This window comes from Lissotriton helveticus, chromosome 7, assembly GCF_964261635.1.
Source record: "Lissotriton helveticus chromosome 7, aLisHel1.1, whole genome shotgun sequence".
Taxonomy (NCBI): domain Eukaryota; kingdom Metazoa; phylum Chordata; class Amphibia; order Caudata; family Salamandridae; genus Lissotriton; species Lissotriton helveticus.
In genome coordinates, this window is record NC_136068.1 from 99,054,667 (window position 1) to 99,081,301 (window position 26,635).

The following is a 26,635-nucleotide window of genomic DNA, read 5'->3' on the forward strand; positions in this document are numbered from 1 at the left end:
GTGGAGCTGATGAAGGGAAATTTATAGAAGGTCTAATATAAATGTGAGATGTGCTAGTGAGTAAAGTAACCACTACCAACCTTGTTTAGGACCAAGTGAGTGTCCTGTCTGAAAGCCTTTAAGAAAATAGTGCCTTGAGGTTGTAATTAAAACCTAGGGCATAACAACACATGTAATAGGGGATGTCCTCATGGGAGGTTACAAAAAGAGACAGGTTGGTACTAAGAATGCACTACAAAGCCTAATAACCAATGAAAAGTCACCATTTACAAAGGACAGGGACTGCAGCCAATTAAAAAGATGGGTGGGGAAGCAGGCAGAGCATTATGCACATACAACATGTCTCGAAGAGACAGCGCAAGCGCTGCCTAGGCGAGACCTAAAAAGTAGCTCCAATAGTGGAAGCAGTGGAAGGACAGCGGGTAACGAAGCAGTACTTGGGTCATGGTCCAGAGGAAGGACAAGCACAGAACTAGTGATGATAAAGCCAACCACATGGTAACCCCCTGTAAGTAAAGAAAATGTCTCACAAGTGATTTATTTATTTTTTATTTATTTTCGAAATTTTTATCGCGCAACAAATACCCTGGGGTGTCTCGGCGCTGTGGAGCTACTAGAATCAACCATCATCTTACTGGTTGAACAACCATGTTTTTAAGAGCCTGCGAAAGCTCATCAGGTTCGGGGCGGTCTTAATGGCCAGTGGCAAAAGATTCCAAAGTTTTGGAGTGGCCACCAGAAAGCGCCTGTCTCCCCAAGTGGCAGTTCTTGTACGCGGTACAGAGAGGAGACAGGTGTTGGCCGATCTTAATTGCCTCTTGGGAGTATAGAGCTGGAAAGCTTCAGTAAGGAACCTGGGTCCTATGCCATGTTCTGCCTTGTAGGCAATGCAGAGGGCCTTGAATTTGATGCGGCTCTCGATTCTCAGCCAATGGAGGTGGCGGATGGCAGGGGTGGTGGGCTTGCGGCGAGGGATATTTAGGAGAATCCTTGCAGCCGCATTCTGGATAGACTGCAACTTCGTTAGGACACGCTTCTGAGTATGTAACAATAGAGCGTTCCCATAGTCTATTTTTGAGAAAACTAAGGTGGAGACCAGAGTTTTCCCAGCTGAGGTAGGGAGGTAAGGCAGTATTTTCTTAATTTTTTTCAAAATAAAGAAAGCTGAAGAGACAACCTTATTAGTGTGGAGGTCAAAGGACAGCTTACTTTCAAACATCACTCCCAGGTTTCTGGCCTTTTCCACTGGGACAGGTGGAAGGCCCAGCTTTTCAGGCCACCAGATAGACGACCATTCAGGAGAGAGCCTGCCAAAGGTCATGATCTCGGTCTTGTCCGAGTTAAGCCTTAGACAATTCGAGGCCATCCAGGTGCTGACCTCAAGCATGGCTCTTAGGAAGTTGGCTGCCACAGTAGGGCCATCTCTATGGATAGCCAGAACCAGCTGGGTATCATCTGCGTAGGATGTGAGCCGTACCCCATGGGCCTTTATTACCCTCGCCAAGTCCGCTACGTAAATGTTAAACAGCATGGGACTTAGCGAGGAGCCCTGTGGGACTCCACAAGGGAGTGCAGTGATAGGGGAGTAGAAATCTCCCAACCTAACTGTCTGGGTACGGTTTTCCAGGAAAGATGAAATAAGATCCCTGGCCAGACCGTTTATCCCCAGAGCTGTGACACGGTCGACCAGAATGGTATGGTCGACCGTGCCAAAGGCTGCTGATATATCCAAAAGGATCAGGACAGCCGCCCCTCCCTGGTCCATAATCGCCCTGATCTCATCAGAAGCCTTTATCAAGGCGGTCTCAGTTCCATGCCCTTTCCTGAACCCAAACTGCGTTTCGTCGAGGAGTTGGTGAACCTCGACAAACTCTGAGAGTTGTCTATTCATCAGGAATTCGCATATTTTGGCAGGAAAAGGCAGACACGCAATGGGTCTGTAACTGGTCTAAGGAAGGTTTTTTTAAAAGGGGTTTTATGACAGCCTTCTTCCACAGGCTGGGGTATTGACCTGTGTGGAATGCAGTGTTGCAGATTTCCATGAGTGGACATGAGATCACTTCTGTGAGTTTTACCATCACAGAAGGAGGACAGGGGTCCAGAGGGGAGCCCGACTTAATGGTGGAAATGAGTCTGATAATGTTATCCTGTGAAGTGGGTGTAAAACAGGGAAAGCAATCAAGATTGTGATCACGAATTGCTTCTTCCCCAGTACAGATTCTATGTTTAGTTCTGATATCCCCTTCAAAGGAAGCAGATATATCTGCCACCTTTGTGGTAAAGAAAGTAGACAGTTGATTACAGAAAAACTGTGAGGGTTCGGCCCCAGGTCCAGTGGAGGGAGTGGACAGAGTCGTAACAACAGAGAACAGCTCTCTAGCCGAATTGGCGGAATTCTCTATTTGTGCCGAGAAAAAAGCAGTTTTTCGGGCAGTAATCGCATTTTTATATATTCTGAGGGCGCTTTTATAGATTTGTTTGGCTATGGGGCAATAGACTTTCCTCCAGCGCCTTTCTAGGTTCCTGCAGTGTTGGCGGTGAAGTCTAAGATCTTCAGTGTACTAAGCGGCCGACGGAGATGCTCTATTAGGTCTCGTGAGTTTCTCCGGGGCCACTAGATCAGCGGCACTTCGAATCCAATCCTGGAAATCTGAGGCTGATAGGGCAGGGGTATCTCCTCCCTGAGGGCAGGACAAGGCCAGAGAATCTAACATCTGAGGGATATCCGCGTTTTTCCAGGCACGGGTCCCTCCCCTAGTTCGTGGCCTGGGTAATAAAAGATTTGCGGTCCGGATGTCTAGCTGAAATGTAATGGCCCTATGGTCTGACCACATGATGGGAATAGTGTCCAGTACAAAAATGTCAGGATCATTGGTGAACAGACCGTCTAAGGTATGTCCCGCCTGATGTGTGATGCCCTTAACCAATTGGTGCAGTCCCAAATTGGAGAGATCAGCAATAAATTGGATAGTGTCATGGTTGTCCTGTTCTTCCAAATGGAAGTTAAAATCTCCCAGTATCATATATTTCTCAGAGCTTATGATGTGGTGATTTAAATCAGAGAAAGTAGAAAGAAAAGAGTTACGGGGGCCAGGAGGGCGGTATAGTAGTATACCTTTCAGAGCTTGTTTGGAATTAATGCTGATAGCAAAGGTAGCTGCTTCACAGTTGGCGGAATTTATGGGATCCAAGGTGGTACGATATTTATCCCTATAAATAATAGCGAGGCCGCCACCTCTACCTATAGGTCTATCATGTCTGGCTACACTATATCCATCAGGGGTTGCAGTACAAAAGTCCGGCCCTGACCCGGCATCTGCCCAGGTTTCAGTGGCAAATAATAGATCTAGGTCATGGGCGAGTATAAATTCGCTAATCTGGAAACTATGGGAGGGAAGAGAACGAGTGTTAATAAGTGCTGCTCGGCAGCTATGAGAAATAACATTGTCTGGAACATAAGGCAAAGTGTAACTAGGGTCTGGGTGGACTGATGAGTAAGAACGTGGGAGTTGATAGTTACACCCCGGACACGGGGGGGGGACAAGCGCCCATCGCCACGGTAGGACACACATTAATGCAGTCATGATGTGGCTTACCTAAGTTCAGCTCTTTTAATTGCGAGGGAGAATAATGCAGTCGAGGACCAGGGGTCGTGGCCCTGGGCCGTATCCGGCCGCTGACGGGCGCAGACGGGCTTGGCTTTGGCGCGGCTTCGGCGCGCGCCCGCTGCGCCAGCCCGCTGCGCCGTCTGGTCATAGTGCTCATTTATTGGCCGTGAGGAGGGTGGGAGGCCAGCGCGACTAGAGCGCAGCCCCAGCCCACACCCAAGATGGCGCCCGCCGCCGCCTACAGTCAACCAAAGCGGCTAGGCGAGGCGAAAAAGAGCTTGATAGCGTGAGGAGGGGTGTTAGAGTGCCTCAACTACAATTCCCGTTAAAGTAAAAGAATAAAATGCCCCAAAATAGATTTTTCAGCACAAAATGTAAAAAGCTTTAAGATACGAAGAACAACAGGTTTAAAATGCAGCAGTGAGTATGACTGATCCCAAGTAGCTCGCAGCCCTAGTGCTCACACAGGGAGAGCTCAAAAAGGCAGCGAGCGTCTGAACACAGCAAGCTAAATAGTCTGGGAGGGCGGGAGGCCAGCGCGACTAGAGCGCAGCCCCAGCCCACACCCAAGATGGCGCCCGCCGCCGCCTACAGTCAACCAAAGCGGCTAGGCGAGGCGAAAAAGAGCTTGATAGCGTGAGGAGGGGTGTTAGAATGCCTCAACTACAATTCCCGTTAAAGTAAAAGAATAAAATGCCCCCAAATAGATTTTTCAGCACAAAATGTAAAAAGCTTTAAAATACGAAGAACAACAGGTGTAAAATGCAGCAGTGAGTATGACTGATCCCAAGTAGCTCGCAGCCCTAGTGCTCACACAGGGAGAGCTCAAAAAGGCAGCGAGCGTCTGAACACAGCAAGCTAAATAGTCTGGGAGGGCGGGAGGCCAGCGCGACTAGAGCGCAGCCCCAGCCCACACCCAAGATGGCGCCCGCCGCCGCCTACAGTCAACCAAAGCGGCTAGGCGAGGCGAAAAAGAGCTTGATAGCGTGAGGAGGGGTGTTAGAGTGCCTCAACTACAATTCCCGTTAAAGTAAAAGAATAAAATGCCCCCAAGTAGATTTTTCAGCACAAAATGTAAAAAGCTTTAAAATACGAAGAACAACAGGTTTAAAATGCAGCAGTGAGTATGACTGATCCCAAGTAGCTCGCAGCCCTAGTGCTCACACAGGGAGAGCTCAAAAAGGCCTAGTGCATCCTCTGTCTCAGGTGAGAGCTAAAAACAGAATGATCCTTAAGAACCAGTCCTTCTCAAATTGAGAATTTTCCTGACCTTGATCAGGTCAAATAACAACATTCATAAAGAGACCACATAGAATAAGCATCAAAGCATCAACTTCTTACCAAAGAGGATTCACAGACACCATCCTCTGCAGTGGCTTGGCTTGTATCATTTTCTCTTCGAAACTGGCTTTCGGCCATCATGGAAAGGGAGATGCGAGAACAGTGGTTGGCAACATTATTGTCTAGTGTGTTGGAGGGACTTGTTACGGTCTCCAGTATCGAGCAGTCCTCTTTGCATGCTGGACTCTGGCGGTTTGGCTCAGGCTGGCCCAATTTGGGCCAGCTGTTCTCCGGGGACTCATTGCTATCTCTTCCTCTGCCATAATCGGACAAATCCAAGGGTTTGTCCGGAAGGCCACTGACTGATGTCCAAGCAGTCTCAGGGTTTCTAGAGTTTTTAAGAAGCTGGCTCCTGTCTTGTTGGTCACAAGTGTCCGGAGACCTGAGTTCCCCATTGGTAGTGTCTCTGCATTGCACTCGTTCCACTCCAATGACCTGCTGGTTGAGATATGTCTGGGGTAAATTGGAATCTTTTGGGGACTCCATTCTGGCCCACTGGAATTGCTGCTGCTTCCTGACCCGAAAGTACTGAAGTCGCTCTCGCTGCTCAAGAATGGAAAGCCGCCCCTTTAAATCCTGCTCGCTGAGGTACACTACTCGTCCAGCTACTGGGCTCCTCTCATCCCCGTCGTCCTGGGATCGCTTGCGGACTGGCTCCGCTTCTCTGGCCTTTGGTATGTGGCTTGAAAACCTGGCAATGCTGTCCATGGGTGTCGCGTGGCTGCGCATAGCAGTCCGATGCCGGGCTAACTGCTGGTTAAGGCGATAGAAATGCTCATCACGGCTGCTCTGCTTCAGGGCTTCATAGTGAGACCCTCTCTCCCAGGATTCTCGGCTATGTCTGGAGGAGGTAAAGAGAGGACAGGGGTGTTAGGAAGCGAATTGAGAACAAAAGACTATATTGCTTCTAGCCGTATATTATGTTTCTTTGGGAATTTCTACTTTTTAATTTCTCAACTACAGGTACAGTTAAAGGATTTAAGGCACTCAAGGACAAAAAGCATTTGAAGATGGAGTTTTCCCGCCCCCCCAAATAAAACAAGCATTGGCAAAGCCAAAAGGTTTACCATTGGCTGGCAGTATTTGTGTCAGCAATTCCAATTTTGTTATCTCTTGGTGTTTGGAAACCTTTATTGTTTGGGAGCGTCCACAGCAATTAAAAAATATATATTGGTTAAAGGCAAAAAAGCACACTTTACCACAGTGGTCCCTGGCACTGAAGGGAACTACTTTGTGTGTGGAAGTGTTCTTTGTGAAAGGGCAAGCGCGTCATTACTCAAAATGAAGTCAGCCAATGGCTTAAGTGGGCTGAGCCATTGCACCAGGATGGAGTGGGTGAAAGAAATATGAATTACACAACAACAGGCTAATGCATGAATTCTGGCTTAAAACCCACATAACTAACTAGTTTTTACACATTGCCCCAGGTTTACTAATATTTTTCCATCGTGGTTGTCCAGGACACAAAATGCTAGTCTTGATTTACAAAGCCACACAAAGGTAGTTTTTTTTCCTCAGAGTTTTATATAGCACAAACTTGACCCAAAGGTTTCAGGTATCAGAGCGCTTTACATGAGCACCAGTTGCGTTACACAAGGACACATTCATTTTTGTTAGGCACGAGGAGATTAAGGGCTAGATGTAGGTAATCCGAAATTACCGATTCTAAAATACCGAATTTTACCGATTTGGTATTTCAGATTCGGTATTTGGGATGTAAATAATAATTCGGTAAAAAATATAGAATCAGTAAGATTTGGTATTTACCGAATCGGTAATTACCGATTCGGTATTTGCCATTGAGTCCTATGGGCCTGGAGGCCCATAGGAATGAATGTCAATTACCGAATCGGTAATTACCGATTCGGTAAAATTGTGAATTAGTCAAGGGTGGCAGGGTGTCACTTTGACACCCTGTTGCACCCCTGATTAGTGTTGGTGTGCACATGTGGCATACATACATGCCCTAAGGGCATGTATGTCTGTCACATGGCACAGGTGTAAATGCACATTTATGCATTTACATAGGAATTCCTTAGGTAAATAACGAATTCTTAAAGGCCAGAAGCACTCTTTTAATTGCTTCCTACATCTTATTTACCGATTCGGTAAATTCCGAATCGGTAAATGTTGATTCGGTATTTACCGAATCGGTAAATACCGATTCGGTAAATACCGAATGAACATTTACCGATTCGGAATTTACCGAATCAGTAAATAAGCCTCCTACATAGGAAAAGGCTTTTACCGGTCGGTAACGGCCGATTTCGGCCTTTACTGACCGGTAAAAGCCTACCTACATCTGGCCCTATGTGTTTTGCCCAGAATCACAGGATGTTGAGCTTCCCTGCTGAGACTTGAACCTGGTTCCCCAGCGTTGAGGTCGGCCGCTCTAGCCGCAAGGCCACATCCATTGCCTTGCGTGGGTTTTATAAAAAAGAGTAACACCTTGCATTGTGTTTCTTTGAACTGCATCTGGTAGTTGTTTCATGGAGGGAGCATAGGCGTTCCCATGCATTCACCCATGCATTTTGACACAAACCCAAATTTACTAAAGACAGTGATCCTGGGTTGGTGCCAAAATGGTGCGTCTAACCAAGAGAGGCGTAACAAGGAGAAACATCTCCTTCATTTCAGCTTCTTGCTTCCTCTTTCCATGTTTCCTGAATTTTGCAGCCCACATGGAAAGAGGAACATGACTCTAAGTGTTTTTGTGCATGTGGGTTTCCCTTCCATCACAAAATCCTACCCACAGCCCAGGCACCCTTCTGTAGTGGCAGATGGGTGCCTGCGTTGGTGCTAGGCAGCCACAGGTGCACCAGAGAAGGGAAAGAGTTGAACAGTGCCTTATTTTGGTCAATAGAATGCTGTTCAGCTCTCTTCCAACCACACAGCGCAACAGCTTGCCTTGCAGCGTTGCGTGATCATTTAGTAAATCTGCCCCATAATTTTAGTAAAATTCGAAGGTCTTTGCAAAAATCTAACCTGGAAAAGCCAATCGGGCTGGTGCTGTCTGCCAACCTCTTGACTTTGCTAATGCTATTTTTATAATGTTTTTGTAAATCTTTGTTACAAATAGATAGAGAAAGTTGAAAAGAAAGATACATTTTCCTTGTAAGGAGGCAGTACCTGTATTAGTGTTTCGAAAGAGCACCCCTTCATAATCTGTCTGTGTTAAAATGTTTCAACTTTGCTCGTAAATAGCAACTTAATAGCTGCAGTATCTTCCTTCTGAGGTTGTAGTAAACACTGTGTCAAACTGTGTCCTCAAGAACTCTGGGAAATGCGGTTCTCTGTGACCCAATCAGTTTAACTTTTTGTACATATACAAATGCAAACACACACTTCATCCGCTCCAGCGAGAGCTGGAGCAATCGATGTCAAGCACATTGAAATGGTTGTATGACACAACCACACTTTCCTTTCCCAGGCGTTCCATAACAACGAGTGCAGAACAACGAATATACGCCTTCCATTTACCATGCAAGTCGTCACAATGACTTGCCTTAGGGGCGCGTTGGACTTTGAAATAGTATAGTTTACTATTGCAACTCCAGTCCCCGCGACATAAGGGAAAGCGCTGGACTTTAAAGTCCAATATCGCTTTACCGAACACATCATTGTAATGACTTGTGTTGTAAATGCAATGCATGGTTTAGACGATTGAGACTGTTCAGTGCTATTACTCTTAAAGAGTGCATGGCAAAATGTAAAAAAAATATGTACATGAAGCAGCGCGCGACCAGTAGAAGAACACTGGCTGCAAACATGTAGCTGATATAGGTCCGTGCTCCATAGCAGGGCAGAAGCCCCAGGAAGAATTCAGGAGGATGTGAGCAGCTGGCAGGAAGCAGGGGGCGTAGCCAGTAAGAAGCAATCAATCAATCAATCAATCAATCAATCACAGACATTTATATAGCGCACTACTCACCCGGAGGGTCTCAAGGCGCTAAGGGGGGGAAACAAGGAAATAACAATGATGCGGAAGCCACACATTTACTCAGATACGGGATTTTTGTAGTTCGATATAAATTAGGGATGGGTGGAACTTGCGTAATTTGCTATAGTGTAATTACATGACATTAAAGTAAAATTACGCAGAGTTATGTGGAATTATATGAGGAGCATAACTGCATTTTGTGCTAAGAAAATAGCTCTAAAGGCAACAAACCTGGTACAAATACAGCCAGCAGTCGCTTGTGGTCTGTTCCTGTGCTCTTGAGTAGACATTTTTGTCCAAATTACTCTAAACTACAAAAACTGGCATAATCGTATAAAATTTAGGAAAGAGTAACATGAAATTACTCCAATCACTGCGGTGTAATTACAAATTTTGCCCAGGCCTAATCTTAGTCAGTGGTCTCCAAAGGGTTGATTGAAGGGTGAAAAATTGTATATTTTAACTGGCAGTTCAAAGTCCACATTTTGGGGGAAAAAGTAGCTCTGATTGGACAAGGGAACATGTTTTCACATTGCCGAGTGCAGGATCTAGAAAGCTTCAGAGAGTCTGGGAGCCTTGAATCACTGAAAGGCTGGCAGAAATTGAAGTTATTTTCCATGGAGGCTATTAGAAGGTGTCAGGGACCAAAGCCTGCATCCTGGAAAAAGTAGGTGTCAATTGCAGGAGGGGATAATGGGGCATCACTTCAACAACAGAAGCTGTGAAGGAATCTAAAAGGTACAGATACTGCCCCCGAACCCCCCCCCCATGTAATTCAAATTCTTTTATATGAAATTATTTGTGCGAATCCTGAAAAAAGATGAAAAAAGAAGATTCACAGTGGAACATGACCAGCGAGCACTGTGACGTAGAGGCTGGTGCAGAGCTCAGTCATCCGGACCATTGCCTAAAGTCTGCTGCATATCGCTAAACGCCGTGTGCCATAAGCCTGGCAGCAAGGGATGCTGCAGCAGACCAATCCCTGTGCATATAGAAAAGTGTGCATGGCCATTGATCAGGAGTCATTCTTAGGGTGGCATAAATGCTCGGTAATGCCTGATACCCTAGGGTGGAATAATGGACAATATAGATCAATGAAAGTAGTTATCTACTCAAATACTTCTGTTTCGGCAACAGATTCTGAAGATGAAACGGAATACAGAATCAATTCATATTCCTTGAACAATGGGCTCTATTCACCCTCCTTTTTTTAGAGAACAGACATAACAGGGGAGCAAAGAGAAATCAAGGAAGGGGCCGGGGGTCTTTCAAATGCATCCTCTATAGGAATAAATGAGGTCCAGGTGATGGAGAAAGTGGTAACAACAGGAGTATTAGATAAAGCTCCTACTATAAATGTGTCTTGTAGGAAGCTAAGAAGTGTAGAAGTTAGTGTCTTAGAGAAAGGGGTAAGTTCTGACCCTACCACTTGGCCAACAGGTATGAATAAAACAAGGATTTGAAATCTTTTTTTTTTTTTTAGAAAGATTAGACCTACTAGGTTTTTTTAAGGTAAAGAAAATATAGAAACTAGTAATAGATCTGGGCTGAAATGGAAATCTACAATTACTCTTTCCCTCTCACAGGTAGGCAAAGAAGTGAACTTTGTGAGAGTATAATTGAAAGAGAAGCTGAGAAACTTCTTAAGACCCCAGAGAAAAGGTCCGGCTAATAATTTGTCTAAAGCGCAAAGGCAGGCTGTGAAAAGACTCAGTCAAGCCTGCTGACGAAAGAGGGGGGATTGTAGTAATGGACACAGCAGAATATGAAATACTGATATGGATGAATGTAAAAGAACATTACTCAGCAGTGTGCTAGAGTAGACTGTCTAGTCTTAAAAATTAAATTTGAATAGTACGGCATAAGGTGAAATAAGAGATTTGGATATGTGAAGAGGAATGTGCATCCTTTCTGAATCTGAAGCTAACTATAGTGGCTATTTATGGGCTGGCGAATGGCAGATATCCCAACATGAGCAGTCACGACTTGTCGCAACCGCCTGCGATCAGAAATCTTGCCAGGAGGAGCTCTGGTGCGCTATTTTTTCTCGTCAACGTACCATTGGTAAGCCGCTTGAGAAACAAAACTCCGCTTCGCGTCACTTTGCTGAGTTTTTCAGGACTCCGCACGGAGCGCAGAGTGGACAAATCTCCACGAACTCCGCCGGCAGAGAGGAATTCTTTTCCCACACCTACCTCTGAGTGAATATGTTGACCATATCCCTAAAGAATTGGTATACAAGCATAAATCTTCATGTGAACTATACTACCAATATGATCCCAAACATAGAAGGTAACCTTAGATATTGAAGCACTGTACACAAATATACCCCAGAATGATACCATTCGGTGATAGAGGGATTTCTTCAGGAAAGCAATATTGAAATACCCAATACGAGTTTTTTGGTTGAGTGTGTAAGGCTCATCCTTAAAAATAATATATTTTTTTATTTAAGGAGGAACTTTACATTCAACTAAAAGGGAGCAGTATGGGAGTCAAGTGTGCTCCTAGCTCGGCTTGCTTGTATGTTGGGAACGTTGAGGTGAAGCACATTTTTAATGAATTAGTCTACTTTTATGAGAATATTAGACATTGGTTGTGGTTTATAGACTAGGATTTCTTCATTTGAACTGGGACTAATTCATTACTTGCTAAATTCCTAGAATGGTTACATTTAGACAACCTAATCTGAAATATACTGACTCCTGCGGCAATAATAAGTGTGAGTTCTTGGATCTAATAATTGAAGAAGAAAGAGGAGTCCTAAAATTGAAATTATATTGGAAACCATCAGACCGCAACACTATTTTACTTTATCAGATTTACCACCCTAAGAGCCAATGGGAGAACATCCCTTTTGGACAGTTCCTGTGGTTGCAGGGGAAATTGTAGCAGCAGGGCAGATTTTGAGAAACATGTTTAGATTAGGCAGAAACTGATGTATAGAGGATACCCTCAGGAGATTGATTCGGCATGCATGTAATAGAGCTAATGTTTAAGACAGAAATAATGTATTTCAAACCAATGATAAAGGCACTAAGTTAGCTAGGATTCTATGTGTCACCAAGTTTTATAACATCAGTAACTAGTTAAAGAACTTGATCAATAGGAATTGGTATCGTTTAACTAGTGAGGGGAAAGAAATGATGCACAAGCCTTTATTTGCTTTCAAGAGGAATGAGAATTTAAGAAATCCCTTAGTACATACTTATAGAAAAACAATAATAGGAAAGTACAAGGAAGTGTGTCAGATAGGTCCAAAGATGTTACCAATTTTAAATGTGAATCATGCAGTGCCTGCAAGTTAAATAATGGCGGCTCATGTATAGCGTGTAATGATAGTGGAGAAGTGTGGCTCACTGGTTAGAGGAGGTAGACCCTGAAGCAGAGGTCAGACCCGGGACCAGGGTTCAATTCCCGATGCGGCAGGGTCTTGAGCCCAAATATCCACGGACTCGATAATTCTCGTTTCGGTGCCTACTCGAATCACGGGTTCACACTCTGCAGCTCTGGGCATCAGCCTGCTTAATCTCCACTACGGCCCCCCTGCGGCGGGATGCCTGGATTTCACCTTGGGGATGCCCAGTACGGGTATCTCACAGGGAAAAAGCCATGACGGGTTCCCAAGGCAAGCGCCGAGATGCCTACGGGTAATCGAGCGCTATATAAGAACGCATAATAATAATATTAATAATAATAATAAAGTCTTATACTAAATTCATGGCCATTTGTAAAAGTAAAAACGTCACTGTGGGAAGGGGTATGTGGATTAGACTGGCTGGAATTTTAGAAATAGGTTTTGTGAGCATAGATCAGCCATACGCACTAAGAAATGGGGAGCCCCCTTAGTTGAGCGTTATGTGGGAATGAACCATAATGAGAATACAATTAAGTGGAGAAGATATTGCTATCATTGAGAATGGGGTGACATGGTAAGGAAACTGAGGGAACAGTTCTTTATGTCCTTTTTTGTGACATGTAAATTTGGGGTAAACAATCAGGAAGAATGAGATGGCTGTATGAGGTAACATCTGTAACAATGGCATTAACACAACCTTGAGAGTTTCAGTCTGTTTTTAGGTTTCGAATCCTCTCAAAAGCTTCTCTTTGGTCTGAGTTTTAGCCCCTTAAAATCTGTATATAAATATATTGATAGAATCCTAGATCTGTTTTCAGAGACATATGTGTTACAGTGAGGTAGGAGCCCTATCTTTATGCTTGCCAAGTATTTTCAGACCCTTCCAAGATGGCGACCATTTTTAAAAAGTCTACAAATGCATATCTTAGGTTGTGTCTGTGTTTTTTGCCCATTTTTCACTCTAGAAAATTTTTTGGACCGTATATGCTTCCTGAGGTTTTGTATGGATCGAATGGCCTTGAATTAGTGATGTTTGTTATTCTTGTCAGATTTTCCATACAATTCAACTATTGGGCAGCATGAGGTAAGAGTATGAGAGCAGCCATTTCATGGTCGCTCATTTTACAGAATGCCCATAAAATTTGAGATCACAGCTGTTTTGGGTAAGTAACAGGTGTGCACTATGAATAAGGTATTCAGTGTACTTGGATATGGTTGCATGAAAGATAAACAAATGCCTTAACAACGCATGCCTAAACAACATGATCTTAACCATGGCTGTGTCTTTACCACGCATGGTAGAGGCATGATTTGTTAAGGCATATGCGTAGTATGGATCAGACCCCAGTCCCCTCGCTCTGAGCCCTAAAACCCATCCCCCATTCCTGCAAAATACCCACCGGCCCTATAAACTACCTGGACACCCCACCCTGAGCTCTAAAACCCGTCCCTACCCTAATAACTACCCTGACCCCCGCCCCAAGCCCTAAATCCGACCCCAACCCTAAACACTGCCCCTTCCCCCCACCCTGAGCCCTAAAACCCGTCCCCAGCCCTACTAACTACCCTGACCCCAGCCCCTCCACCCTGAGCCCTAAAACCACTGCAGCCCTAAAAACTGCCCCTCCCTGAAACCTAAATAAAAGTAAAATAAGTACTGACCAAGCCGCCGTTCCATCGAATGTCGACTGCAGGAAGTCTCCAACACCCCCACCTACTTGCTGCAATGCTAAAACGCTAACTGCCTTTACCATGCATATGTGTGGCTAAAGCAATCATTGTTCCGCTATGTTCTGTTCCGTTATAATGGTACGCGTGGTTTAGTCCGCGTTGTTAATGGTTTTCCCTTGTAAATACATGAGCCTGTCACAAAAACTAATTCTCCTGGTAATGCATGCTAATGCAGCAGCGTATGTGCCCCTGTCTGTGAGCTGCAGAGTCTTTTTGTTTGGGTTCTGACAGTATTTCCCACAGTATATGTTGGAAGAATAGGATGAGTAGGGGGTGTTTACAGATGAGTCCTTTTGGTTTGTTGTAGTCAATGCTATCTTAACCCCTTGACCGCAGCGCATGTTCCGCTGCGGTGCTGGGGAAAGAAGAGTGGGCGGAGATCGGACGGCCCTCGGCCGTCCTCCGCACACGCCCACTGTGACGTCCGACGCATGCAAAGGGTTAAATCAATCCATTTGACCCACATTTAAGTGAGCTGACGAGCTTGCTGTGGCTTTGGTATTCCAGAGTTAGTGCTACGTAAGTTATATGTATTTTTCCCCCACGGTGAGAATGTTTTGATGGTATATAACACCACTACGTTTTTCTACTGCGGTATTCATATCAAATCATTTATATACCTTCTAGGATTTTAAGAAGTCGGTGGTTTAGAAGTGGGCAGACGCATTAAGTGACAGGTTTATGAATTAAACACCTGGATGTGCATATACACAATACATCGTTTTTAGGGCGAGCTGGCGTTGGAGCGCGAAGCGCTCCCGCCAGGGAGTTCTATAGTCTCTGTGTTCACTGGCAAGGGAGCTAGGGCTGTGCACGTGACGCTACTGGCCTGTGCACGAGCCGACTCAGGTCCGTGAACGCGCGGGAACGTCAACGTGCACGTTCACGCGCGTCACGCTCCTGTCCTCCTGTCCTCTTCTCAGGCGCGCTGCAGCCTGCAGGCCGACTTGCGGTATGCGGGGGGACGACGCGCCTGGAACTTCGTTTTCGGCTACCTCGAGCTCCTGCTGTTCAAGAACTTCTACGGCCAGTATGAGCGCCTGGCTGCTGAGGTCTACAGAGGGACGTGAGCCTCGCGGAGCTCCATGGCCGAGCCGCAGTCTGGCTGCTGAGGTACGACTTAGTGTTCGAGTACCCGCGGCCCGTCATGCCCAACATGGTCTTCGTCGGAGGTCTCAACTGCAAGAAGGGGGCGGAGCTGACTGAGGTACATAATACTAACACGCAGTGGCTAAAGGTGTGAGGCCCTTGTTTTATTTTATTTATCTAGTGCCTTTTAGATGCGGCACTGAGTATGTACCACTCAAGGCACCACAGTTAAGATAAATTGCTTTTGAAAAGAGACATCAGATGAAGATGTAGGAAGAAGTAGATGCCAACTTTCATTCAGGACATAGTGTCCCTGGGTACAGTGCGTTACACCACTTGGACCGGTCAGGTGAGCTTGCTGATGTCAGGTACATCAGTCATGTCCGAAATAAAGGACGTAGAAGGTCAGCATGGTGGACAGAATGACGAGCAATTCATTGAAAATGATCAGCAAACAAGCAGCCCTTGGGCAAGAAAACAAGTTGCAACCAGTAGAGCTGGTGGTGCAGGGTCAGATGAGGTCAGAAATGGAGAGCGGCTTTCATCTAACTTATTGGCTGGCGTCGGTGGTCACGATGAACAAACAGACATGTTTCGCCTGAGAGTTCAAGTTCACATTTTGTTTCATCACCTGTAGAAAAGCACTGGGTACTAGAGCAGAGTAATACATAGGGGTGTAGAGGTTCGGTCTCTTGTTAAAAAAGTTGCCAGCCCCTACTTGCGGCCTACTCGGGTGGTGGGAGTTCTCTTTTAGGAATCTTAATGTTTCAGTGCCAGTCTGTAGATCTTGCTCAAAACCGTAAGTGGTTGGTGCTGTGAACAGCATTGACTCAAGTATCTCCCACAGACCCCAGTCACAGAAGACGTGACAAGCCTCTAACACAGTAGAAGGACGTATTAGTTGTAAAACCATCTCTATTTTTGACTAGTTTGAATTTGTTTAAAAGTGGTTCTCTTGCTTTACGGCCAGTAAAGAGTGGCATTCGGGTCTTGTCTGTCTACATTTTCATCCCGCAGCCTCGGAGAGAGTAGGGTTGGGCCATATGTTGTCGTCCAGACTGGTACTTTGAGAGAGAATGACACTGAGTTTAAAAGCGGCTTGAATCTCGCCAGGTCGGCGCTTCAGTGCTGGGTCCACGTTTTGTTATGTAAGTGTCCCTTGTAATCAGTCAGCCGCAGGGTTTGATGGGTCGCTCACTCTTTATTTAGCCTCTGCTTGTAATGATGGCACCATGCATTAACAGTGGGGTCTCCCAAGGCAAGCTTTGCATCTGATACCTGTATTACATGCATGTTTACTCATTTACACACACTAGGCAGATACTGGTCGTTTGATCACTCACATAACCTTACATACAAGGATGTTTAGAAGCTCACTGTAGTTTTAATTTGAAGTAGGTTTACTTCGGCTGTAGTTTATGGTACACTGTGCTTCTTTGCGCTGTGAAGATGATGGTGCTAAGTTAAGGCTACATTCCACTTCCTCATTTCATTTGTTTATATAAATGTGACAATATCATTACTTACATTTGCACCTTGTATGGATATGTAAATTCACAACCACAGAAAATTCTTGTGTTTACAAGGAAGTTGCTTAATGATCTGTTCTTCTGTCCCTTAGTTGACTGTTGCAGTTTGGGGGAGATACCACTGCCTGCAGGACACATTTGTGCTTCGGTCAAAGAGAAGGACACGGTGAACATCTCTACATAGAAGCTTGCAGCAATCATGGGGGACAAGAAGATCAGGTTAGTAACTGTGGCTATATGGCTACCTGTACAAAATGGTGACCTCTGGCTAACGCACTCCTTGGTTTTTTGGGCATAGATCAAGACGGACCTTTAATTGTGGCTTGTACCCAGTCTTCACACACTCCTAGGGACTGCATGAGAAGTTCTGAGGCATCGAAATAAGTGCTGCTGGTTTTCACCGGCACAAATTAAATGTGTGGACAGGCTTTCACAAAATGTGTTCTGTGCCAACATCAGACTTAGAGGGCGCTTAGCAATCCGCCCAATAGATAGGGCAGTATAGCAGAAGATGTCACCTTATCCAGGGCTCTTCATTATAGAAGTTACTTCAAAGTCTCACCTTTTCCATCCCTCTTTTACTAAAGAATGTGTCATCTCTTACTTACTGTTACCTTCATCAGAGTTTCCATTTGTCGTTACCTTTCTTTGAATAATCATATACTGTTCTTAACCCATTGTGAGTGACGCACATTGAAGGATCTTCATCCTTTATCTTTAACAAAACAGCATATTACAGACTTATTTATCATGTATTATGCCTATATGTAATACCATGTTTATATATAACTTGCCTGTTTTGCCCCCTCTCCCTAGCACTCAAGAGTGTCTTGATAGTGGCTGAAAGTTGGCTGATTTTATTCTTTAATTAATGACAAGAAAATTAAATTTGGATGGGTCACATGCCATTGGATGTGGCCATCGTTAGGACTTTGTGAGGACTAGATGAACGTCAGATATGTCTCAACATGTAAACCACAGAAACTTAAGAGGGTCTCACTATACTAATTCAACACTAATCCTTTATGGGTTCCGGAGTAGCATGCTACTCTCCGAAAAAGCACTTCGACGCCTCGTCAGGGGTAGTAAGCGCTTTATAAATGCAATTCCAATACAATACTTTTGTTTTTCTATCACAGTAGATCCTTTTCTTTTCCGGTGTCTGGTTGACTTCACTGTTACAGGGAGATAGCATTCCTTGGCTCTACTGTATCTACTTGGACTACTAGCCTTCTCCAGAAGTGAATATCTCTTCTTCCAACCCTCACAATACTTCATGCCTTTATCTAATTGAATGTTATTTCTGCTAAGGCATATATCGCTGTAACTCTCTTCTAGCACTAGCATTCATTCATTAATTTAATTCCATTGTGTGCGTTGATGCTTAATGTTTGTTCATTATGAGTGTAATCTTTAATTGTATAATGGTCCAAGTACATAAGAGCGCTTTACAAAAGGACAATCTCTGTGCCATATAGTGGCGGTAGTGGTAGGTGGTGGCAGCTCCTACTGCTCTGCTTAAACGCTGAGGGGCAGACTGCGAGGCGCGCTAATGAATAATTACTATTAGTGTGTACTCTTCTGCTTATTGTATGCCAAATTGCTCGTTTTTTAACATTTCCACTCGAATTTGAAAAATCATCGTTTTAACAATCTAATTGCTGCTGTGATATCAATTGATATATTCGTTACCTTCCTGTGCGGAATTGTGCTGCCCCTACCCATTGCGGGTGAATTGCCGTTTGCGTGGAGGGCAGGGCGCCATCTTGAGTCAGTCCCGGAGCCCGGCAGGACCAGATGTTTGCGGTCTAGCTGGAGGAGGGGCTAGACTATATCTTGGCATACAAACTGAGGCGCGAAGCGGTAGTGGTAGGTGGTGGCAGCTCCTACTGCTCTGCTTAAACGCTGAGGGGCAGACTGCGAGGCGCACTAATGAATAATTACTATTAGTGTGTACTCTTCTGCTTATTGTATGCCAAATTGCTCGTTTTTTAACATTTCCACTCGAATTTTTAAAATCATCGTTTTAACAATCTAATTGCTGCTGTGATATCAATTGATATATTCGTTACCTTCCTGTGCTGAATTGTGCTGCCCCTGCCCCGGTCCATCGCGGCTGCATTGCAGTTTGCATGGAGGGCAGGGCGCCATCTTGAGTCAGTCCCGGAGCCCGGCAGGACCAGAGGTTTGCGGTCTAGCTGGAGGAGGGGCTAGACTATATCTGCCCATGCTCTTCCAGACGCGCAGCGGACGCGCGCTACGGGCGCGCCAAAGGGGTGCCCGTCCGCGCTAAGATCGCGCTTAGCGCCATGTCTCCTGGCCCCCCCAGATTCCATCAAAGTAACAAGACTATTACTTATACTAATACTCAACTAAGGGACATAAGGAATACTATGGGAGGTTCTTGCTGTCCTCATTTTGCCGCAGACTCTTTCTGTAGCCTACAATCTTCGCAATGCCAAAACTGTATGTATACACTGACTCCTCTTTGTCAGCAAGAAATGCCGAACCCACCCCTAGGAGATTCAAAAGCTAGACATACCCATTGTGCGCTTATTAACGCATGTTCTCTTACAAAACATAATGTGAAAATCTACGATTTTATAACCAATCATAACATAGACATTTTGTTTATTACCGAAACATGGGCAGATCAAGCTTCTGGACCAGATTTTTGTGCAGCAACCCCGGATGGATACCAGGTGGTCAGACAGGACAGACTCCCAGGGAAAAAAGGTGGTGGTATTGCTATTATATACAGAAAACAGTTTGAAACAAGAATAGAACCTGTCGATATTGAATCCGCAGAAGCTTTAACCTTTACTACTACGCTTTCTCCCGGGCAGTCCTTTAAAGGAATCCTTCTATATCGTCCACCCACCCCTCAATCCTCCTTCCTGGCATCTATCAATACCTTATTAGAACCTATAGCATCCCATTTTAATTATACAATATTAGGTGATTTTAATTTTAATTTAGAGAATACTAATGATAGAGATACCTCAACTCTTATCTCAGATATCTCTTCAGTAGGTCTTAAACTACTGACTACTTCTTCTACCCACCAGGCAGGGCATACCCTGGATGGTATATTTACTAACAACTTTCAAATCATCTCCCCCTCAGTAAAACCATTAACGTGGACAGATCATGCGGCAGTTATATTCAAACTTTTAATTAAAAAACACAAAAACGTACACATCACAAATCGCTCCTATATTCAATTACGTGATTGGAAGAATATAGACGGTGTAACCCTACAGTCTACCTTAGCCTCTACCCAACCAAGGGATACAACAGATCCACAAATAGCCTCCGAGAACTATAATATCTGGCTTAACAATGCTTTTACCACTTTAGCTCCCTCGAAAAAAATGCTGCCCAATCGTAACTCACCGTCTGCACCCTGGTTCTCAGAAACCCTTAGACTAGAAAGGCAACGGTGTAGAAATTTAGAAAGACGTTGGCGAAGAGACTATGATACCAATCATAAAGATTTATACAAAAAAGCACTAGCCATATACAGAAAGCTCCTAATTACAGAGAAAAAGAATTTTTATCTTGAACAAATAGAATCAGCTAAAAATTCTACCAAACCACTTTATCAAGTTGTCACGAAGCTCTCTACCCCACCATTATGTACAACTACAGAACCATCACAAAAGCTGTGTAATGACGTGGCGGATTTTTTTAAGTCTAAGGTCAATGATATTTATTCCAACATCACCGCTAAGGTGAGCACTGACTCTACAAGCCCTAATAATAGTATTCCTAATAGTAGCGACCCCTCCATGTCAACACTTTTTTGTGAATTTGACCAAATTTCTCAAATGCAGATAGTTGATCTTATTACAACCATCAAATCAGGGTCACCGTTTGGTCCGTGTCCACCGCTGATTCTAAAATCGGTAACCAACCTGATTGCTCCAGTTCTCACAAATATTTGTAATGCTATGCTTCTTTCGGGCTCTTATCCGTCGATCTGGAAGAAAGCAATTATAAAACCCTTGCTGAAAAAACCAAATCTCGATCCCTTAGAGCCCAAAAGCTATCGCCCGATTGCATCTCTTCCCTTCCCATCAAAAATATTCGAAAAAATTATAAATTGTCAGCTATCAGACTATATCGACCAGAATAATCTCCTTGACGATACCCAATTTGGGTTTAGGAAGGGACATGGAACAGAAACAGCACTTGTAAAGGCAGCAGATGAAGTCAGATTCATTATGGATCAAGGAGGTGCAGCAGTCCTGATACTATCGGACTTGTCTGCGGCCTTCGACACGGTCGATCACAACATCTTGATCGACCGTGTAGCCCATATTGGCATTCAGGGTAAAGTCAAATCTCTTTTGGCTTCCTTTTTGTCAGGCCGTAAACAGTCTGTCAAACTGGGTGGCTTTTATTCTCCTATTTTTACCTTACCATGTGGTGTCCCCCAAGGATCCTCGTTAAGTCCGACACTTTTTAACATCTATGTGTCGGACTTGGCGAGGGTCATTAAATCATTCGGAATTGGGTTGACATCATACGCTGACGACACTCAGCTGGTACTGGCCATCCATAATAACGGAGGAGCAGTTGCGACCAACTTTCAGGAAGGCATGATGGCTATCAGCTCCTGGATGGACCACAACTGCTTAAAATTAAATTCTGACAAGACGGAGGTCATGATCTTTGGTAAATTGACCCTTTCTTGGTCCCCAGCATGGTGGCCCTCGGACCTAGGAGCCCCTCCAATTCCGGTTACTAAAGTTAGGAACTTAGGAGTACTATTCGACAATAAATTGTCATTTCTCAGCCATGCTAAGGCAGTGGTCTCAGCATCCTTTTATAATTTGAGGATGGTTAAGAAATTACTGCCATTCCTTCCTTCTACAGCAGGAAAAACCTTAATGTGCACCTTAGTTCTTTCGAAAATCGATTATTGTAATGCTCTGCTGTTAAACGCCCAGGAACAAGTTCTTAATAAGATGCAACTAATTCAAAACGCGGCTGCTAGAATTTTGACTTATACTTCAAAATTTACCTCTATCACCCCGATTGTTCGCCAACTTCATTGGCTCCCGGTCAGGAGTCGTACTAAATTTAAGGCGTTTTGTATCACTTATAAAGCTGTCAACAATATAGGCCCAGACTATTTAAAAAAAGCTTTACGGATATACAACCCCAAAAGAGCCTTACGCTCCTCCTCAGACCATTTGCTCCCAGTTCCTCGAACAAAGAAAGTGAACTGGGGAGACAGACGATTTATAGTGTCTGTCTCTAAACTGTGGAACTCGCTCCCCCAATATATAACAAGCATTTGCAATGCAATAGGTCTCGCATTTACGCGAGTTTGAACTATTGACATTGTAAATGACAATGCTTATATTTATGTTTGGGTTTTTAAAACAAAATAACAGGCATTGTCATTTGCAATGCCTATAATTAAAGTCGTGTAAAAGCGAGACCTATTGCATTGCAAATGCTTGTTTCTATTGAGGTTTGTATCATTTTTTAGGAGGATAATACCCTAATGAGAATTATATTTGTCCTATAGAGGAAGTTGTGAGGCTCCTTTCTAATATGCATTGGCATTTGGATGGCCTGGAAAAGCAGCTACAGTTATGCACTGGTCCTTAGGACATGAATAATTAATGTACAGGCATGGGCCTGGCTAATGATTTGACCAGGTGTCGCCTGGGTATGAAAGGTGAGTTTTTTTGGGTCAATGGTGATGAGAAAAAGGAGTGATGATTGTCACCCTTTTGAGGAAGCTCTTCTTATTGATCTTATATATAAGGATAACAGTCTAAAGGTCTTGTTCTCTTCCTTTTCTTTTACTCTTCCCCCCTTTCTTCCTATTTGATGACACTAGGGGCCTTATTACAATGTTGGGTGGAACACTATTGTGGGAAAGGAACCGCCCGACCTTAGGTTGGTGGTTCAGACACCCCAATTTGGATGCAAACGCCCATAGGGCAGTTGGAAACATACATTTTTCAATGGAAGCTTGTGCGGCGGGCGGAAAAGGCCCGCGGCACAAGCTTCCATTGAAAAATAGATGTTTTCAAACATTCTTGCATGGTTGGCAGGCACCTCACAGCGCTTGCCACACTGTGCAGGAATGCTTAAGAGGGAATCCTTTGAAGCCCCCGAGGCCCAAATACAGAGGGCTAGGAGGGAAGGGGCCCTGCTAGGGGCCATCAATGTCACTTTCCGACAGCCTTTTCATGCAGGGGAGTAACACAGGCCCCCGCATCACCCGCAGTGCGGGGGGGCCACGACCTGCAGGAGGCCCCCTCAGCACTGTACTCACGCTAGAGAGCTACGGGTTAAATCCGGAGGGGGGCCCTCTGTGTACCTTGCAGGGGGGCCCCTTCAACTTTCATTACGCCACTGTTTTCATGTCAGAAAGGCTGACATGGAATGGTTGTCGGAAATCAATATCATAATCCCAGAGCCTCCATCATTAATGGATTATGAACTGTTTCCGATGCACCGATGGGCTCCTTAAGCCCTTTGAAAAGCGTCGGACGGTCCCTCCGACCGCTACCTCTGACCGCATGAGTGGACGGCTCGTCAGTTGTGGTCCAAACGCCATTGTAATCAGTCCCTATGTGCCATATTACCCCATTTCCCTTCCAGATCTTATCATTGGCAATATTTTTATAGTGAACAAAAATCATGTAAATTGTAAATGTTTTTAAATTTATGTTGTGTAAAGTGTTATTGTTTGTTTCTTGGAGAACTTATATATTTACAACTCAATTGAATTTTGTATCCAAGATTTTTTAAAATTAAAGATTAACCCCTTCGGTGCTCATGACATAACGGTTCTGTCATGAGCTACGGTTGAGCTGTGCTCATGACGGAACCGTTCCGTCATGACCACGCCCGTTTTCATTAGGGCTCAGCACCGGAGGGGGAAACGCGGCCGCACGCAAGGGGTTAAAATACATATTTGAAGTGTCCTGAAGAAGATGGTTTCCATTATAGTTCATCCATCGAAATGCATCAAAAAGTATAACAAGGCTCATTTCTTGTCGCATCTGGTTTTAGAGATCTACATGTATGGATTGAATACCCAATGATGTTTGCAAGAAAGTGCCAAATATATGTGTTTTTATTACAAAGTAATTTTCTTAAATATCAATAAATTCCTTATGTGTGATTATAGGATTTATAAGTTATAAGTGATATAATTTAATAAATATATAGTTTTGTATGTTTATTGTTTGAGTGTTATTTTGCCACAGGAAACTTTATTGTCTGTCATGGCCTGATTGTAAGCCAGGTGATAGTTCACTTGGGATGTTCAGAGCTGTTAGGTGGCATCAAACTCACGGGACATATTTACAGCACATTATATCAACCTGGAAGTTAGATGCAGTTTATCATAAAAACAACAAATATCCACTGAAAATTCATTGTTAAAGATTGGTTTTGTTAATGTTGCTTATAAGAGCACCGTGTTGACCATGGGAGAAAAGGTTTACAATGGGACAGCATTGCCCACTTTCTACTGCCTGCTTTGGGTCTGTGGGGACCAGGGAGAGGAAGGAGAAACCAGGTGAGATTGTCAACTACAATTCCATTCCTGCGCTCGGCTCTCTGGAGGAGGGGATCCTGATTCCACTCATGGGCAAATATCAGTTACCTCATCAATAGAGATATGAGTTTGCCAATAGATGTGTATAGGGGGTAGATTCGGCATTGCCAGGGTCACCGAGGAGTACCTCCACACATAGCAGCAAAGTTGCCGGATATGTAGCAGCGTTCCCCTCCTTTTGCACTCTCGCCAACATAGATCAGAACCCCCAAACAAGGCCCTTAGCTGAACCACAGTCAAAAAGCAACAATTCACATTTTTATAAGCGCTCTCTATATATTGAGTGCATTTTCATTTTTTTAACTTTACATGTAAGTGTCTACGTTGAAGAGGTACATACGCGTCAGCATCGCTGTGGTAGTTTGCCATCGTTGCTTTACAAGGTATCTGTGTTGGACCATCCGAGCTTCTTTCATTCTGGCAGGGCCTGGAACCAGGCCGCACAACGGCAATCGTTCCATGAAGTTGATTGGATATCCGCTGCGAGTTCTCAATATAGAGGGACAAAAGTTAGAAGTTGTGACCTTCAAAAGCCTTGCCTTGACCTGCTGTCTCTCTTTCGATCCCAACTATTAGCTGGTGTTGCATTCAAAGGCTTCCCCTTGACCAGTTGTCTGTATATATTAAACTGACATATAATAACACCACTTTCCAATATTACTGATCATCTGACTTATCCTAGCAGATGACTGCGACCTAGGTCAATTTCAGAGATTTTGCAGGACATGCCTACTATGTGCCTGACTCCTCCTCAGCCCCAACAGCTATATGCAAGGTATGATCTGTCAGAAAGTGTAGCAAGTTCCCTATATGTTTAACTGCATGAGTAGGCAAGATGGTGGTAAGTTCCAGTAACTTACCAGTTCGTATAACCGCCTATCTGTTGTTGCCATTACTGCAGGTGATGCTCTGGGTCCTGGAGAAAGTCTTGGCACTGATTTTTCTAAAATACAAACACAACCTATTATGGTAATGGGAAGTTTCCTTAAAGGGAGGCTGGCCTTCCCCCAAAAATATACTTCAGTTCTTTAAAGATGGACTGTTTGCTAAAGGGGCCTTTGAGCAGTCTGATGCTAATCAACCATTAGTTCAGATCATTGGTTCCTTTCAACTATACCTAGTTCTAAACAAATAGATTGAAAAACGATTAGTGAGAAAAGCAAAAGATGTTGATAAGTTAAGCTCAAAAAATTTAAAGAGACAGTGTTCTGGCAAGTTCTTATGGTTTGGAATGAGATGAAAGTCAGAGTTAGGTTTAGTAAGGGCTAGGATTAGGGTGAGGGATCAAGTTAGCTTATGGATCTGGCTTAGAGTTAGATTTAAGTTGAGGGTAAAAGTTAGTGATGGGGCAGAGATAGGTTTACAAAATAATTTAGGGTTAAACTAGGATTAGTAAGGTGAATAGAGTTAGGGTTAGAATTATGATTGAAATTATGGTATGAGTATGGGTATAGGTTAGTATTAAGGATGGGTTCAAGATTAAAGGAACAAAAAACAGAAGACAAATGTAAATTCAAACTCAATGAACCAAAGATTCCCATAGTAGCAAGCAATTTCAAACCATTTGCAAAAGATGCTTTTGATTAGAACAAAATGTGATTTTCTCTTGATCCATTAGAAGTCTTTACATAGAATCAGCCAAATAGTTGGGTGATTCTTCCTCGGCTCACCAGCCTGCCGGGGACAGTGGCCTCGGATCAGTCCTTCTGGTGCAGAATCAGGTGCCAGTTTTATGTTGGCTCTGTTGAGTTCACTCCTCTTTGGAATGTGCTGTGGGCAGTGTTTCCCTTTCATACTGCCCTCATAGTAGGTCACTTCCCTATAATTTAAATGGGTCAGGATATTCAAGTGCTTGCACAGAAGTGCTGGCCACTTTGTGCAGAATAGACCAGAAGCCGTCAGATTGTAATTCGAGAGCTCATTTTGACTAAAGGAGGGGATAAACGCAGAGTTCCTGGTCACTGGAATAGACTGTACACTTAGTCCTCCTGCTCACTGATAGAGTACAGAGTACACGGTGAATGGAACATGCATATATATTGTCAGTCTGTAAGTATAGAGATCCTTGTGCCTGGGATAGGCTGTAATTACAGAGCTCCTGGTCGCCATGAGCGGAGTTAAAGGCAGAGTTGCTGGTAACTGGGAGAGGGCGTAAGTACATATCTCATGATCAGTGGAAGAGTCTTGTCCATTGTGATTCTGTAAGTACTGAGCTCCTATTCATGGGGAAATACTGTATGTGTATGGAGCTCTTGGTCACTGGGGCGGTTGTAAGTATAGAGTTCCTGGTCACTGGGAGAGTCTATAAGTACGGAACTTGTTGTCTATGTGACAGTTTGGAAGCACAGAGTTTTTGGTCACTTGGAGAGGCTGTAAGTTCATAGCTAATGACCAGTTCAATAGACTGGCCCAGTGTTGTCACTGGTAGAGACCAAATAGGTCCAG

At 44.2% G+C, this 26,635-nt stretch overlaps 1 protein-coding gene across 1 annotated transcript in view; it reads right to left on the minus strand.

Annotated features, from left to right (window-relative positions):
• RBBP8NL (RBBP8 N-terminal like) overlaps positions 1–26,635 on the minus strand; it is a 168,874-nt gene that overhangs the window by 15,770 nt on the left and 126,469 nt on the right. Inside the window, exons 8-10 of the mRNA XM_078650424.1 lie at positions 25,051–25,133; positions 24,531–24,679; positions 4,950–5,790 (exon numbers count right to left, since the gene is read on the minus strand). Of these exons, the coding sequence (XP_078506550.1) occupies positions 4,950–5,790; positions 24,531–24,679; positions 25,051–25,133 (1,073 nt within the window). The remainder of the gene's footprint in view (positions 1–4,949; positions 5,791–24,530; positions 24,680–25,050; positions 25,134–26,635) is intronic.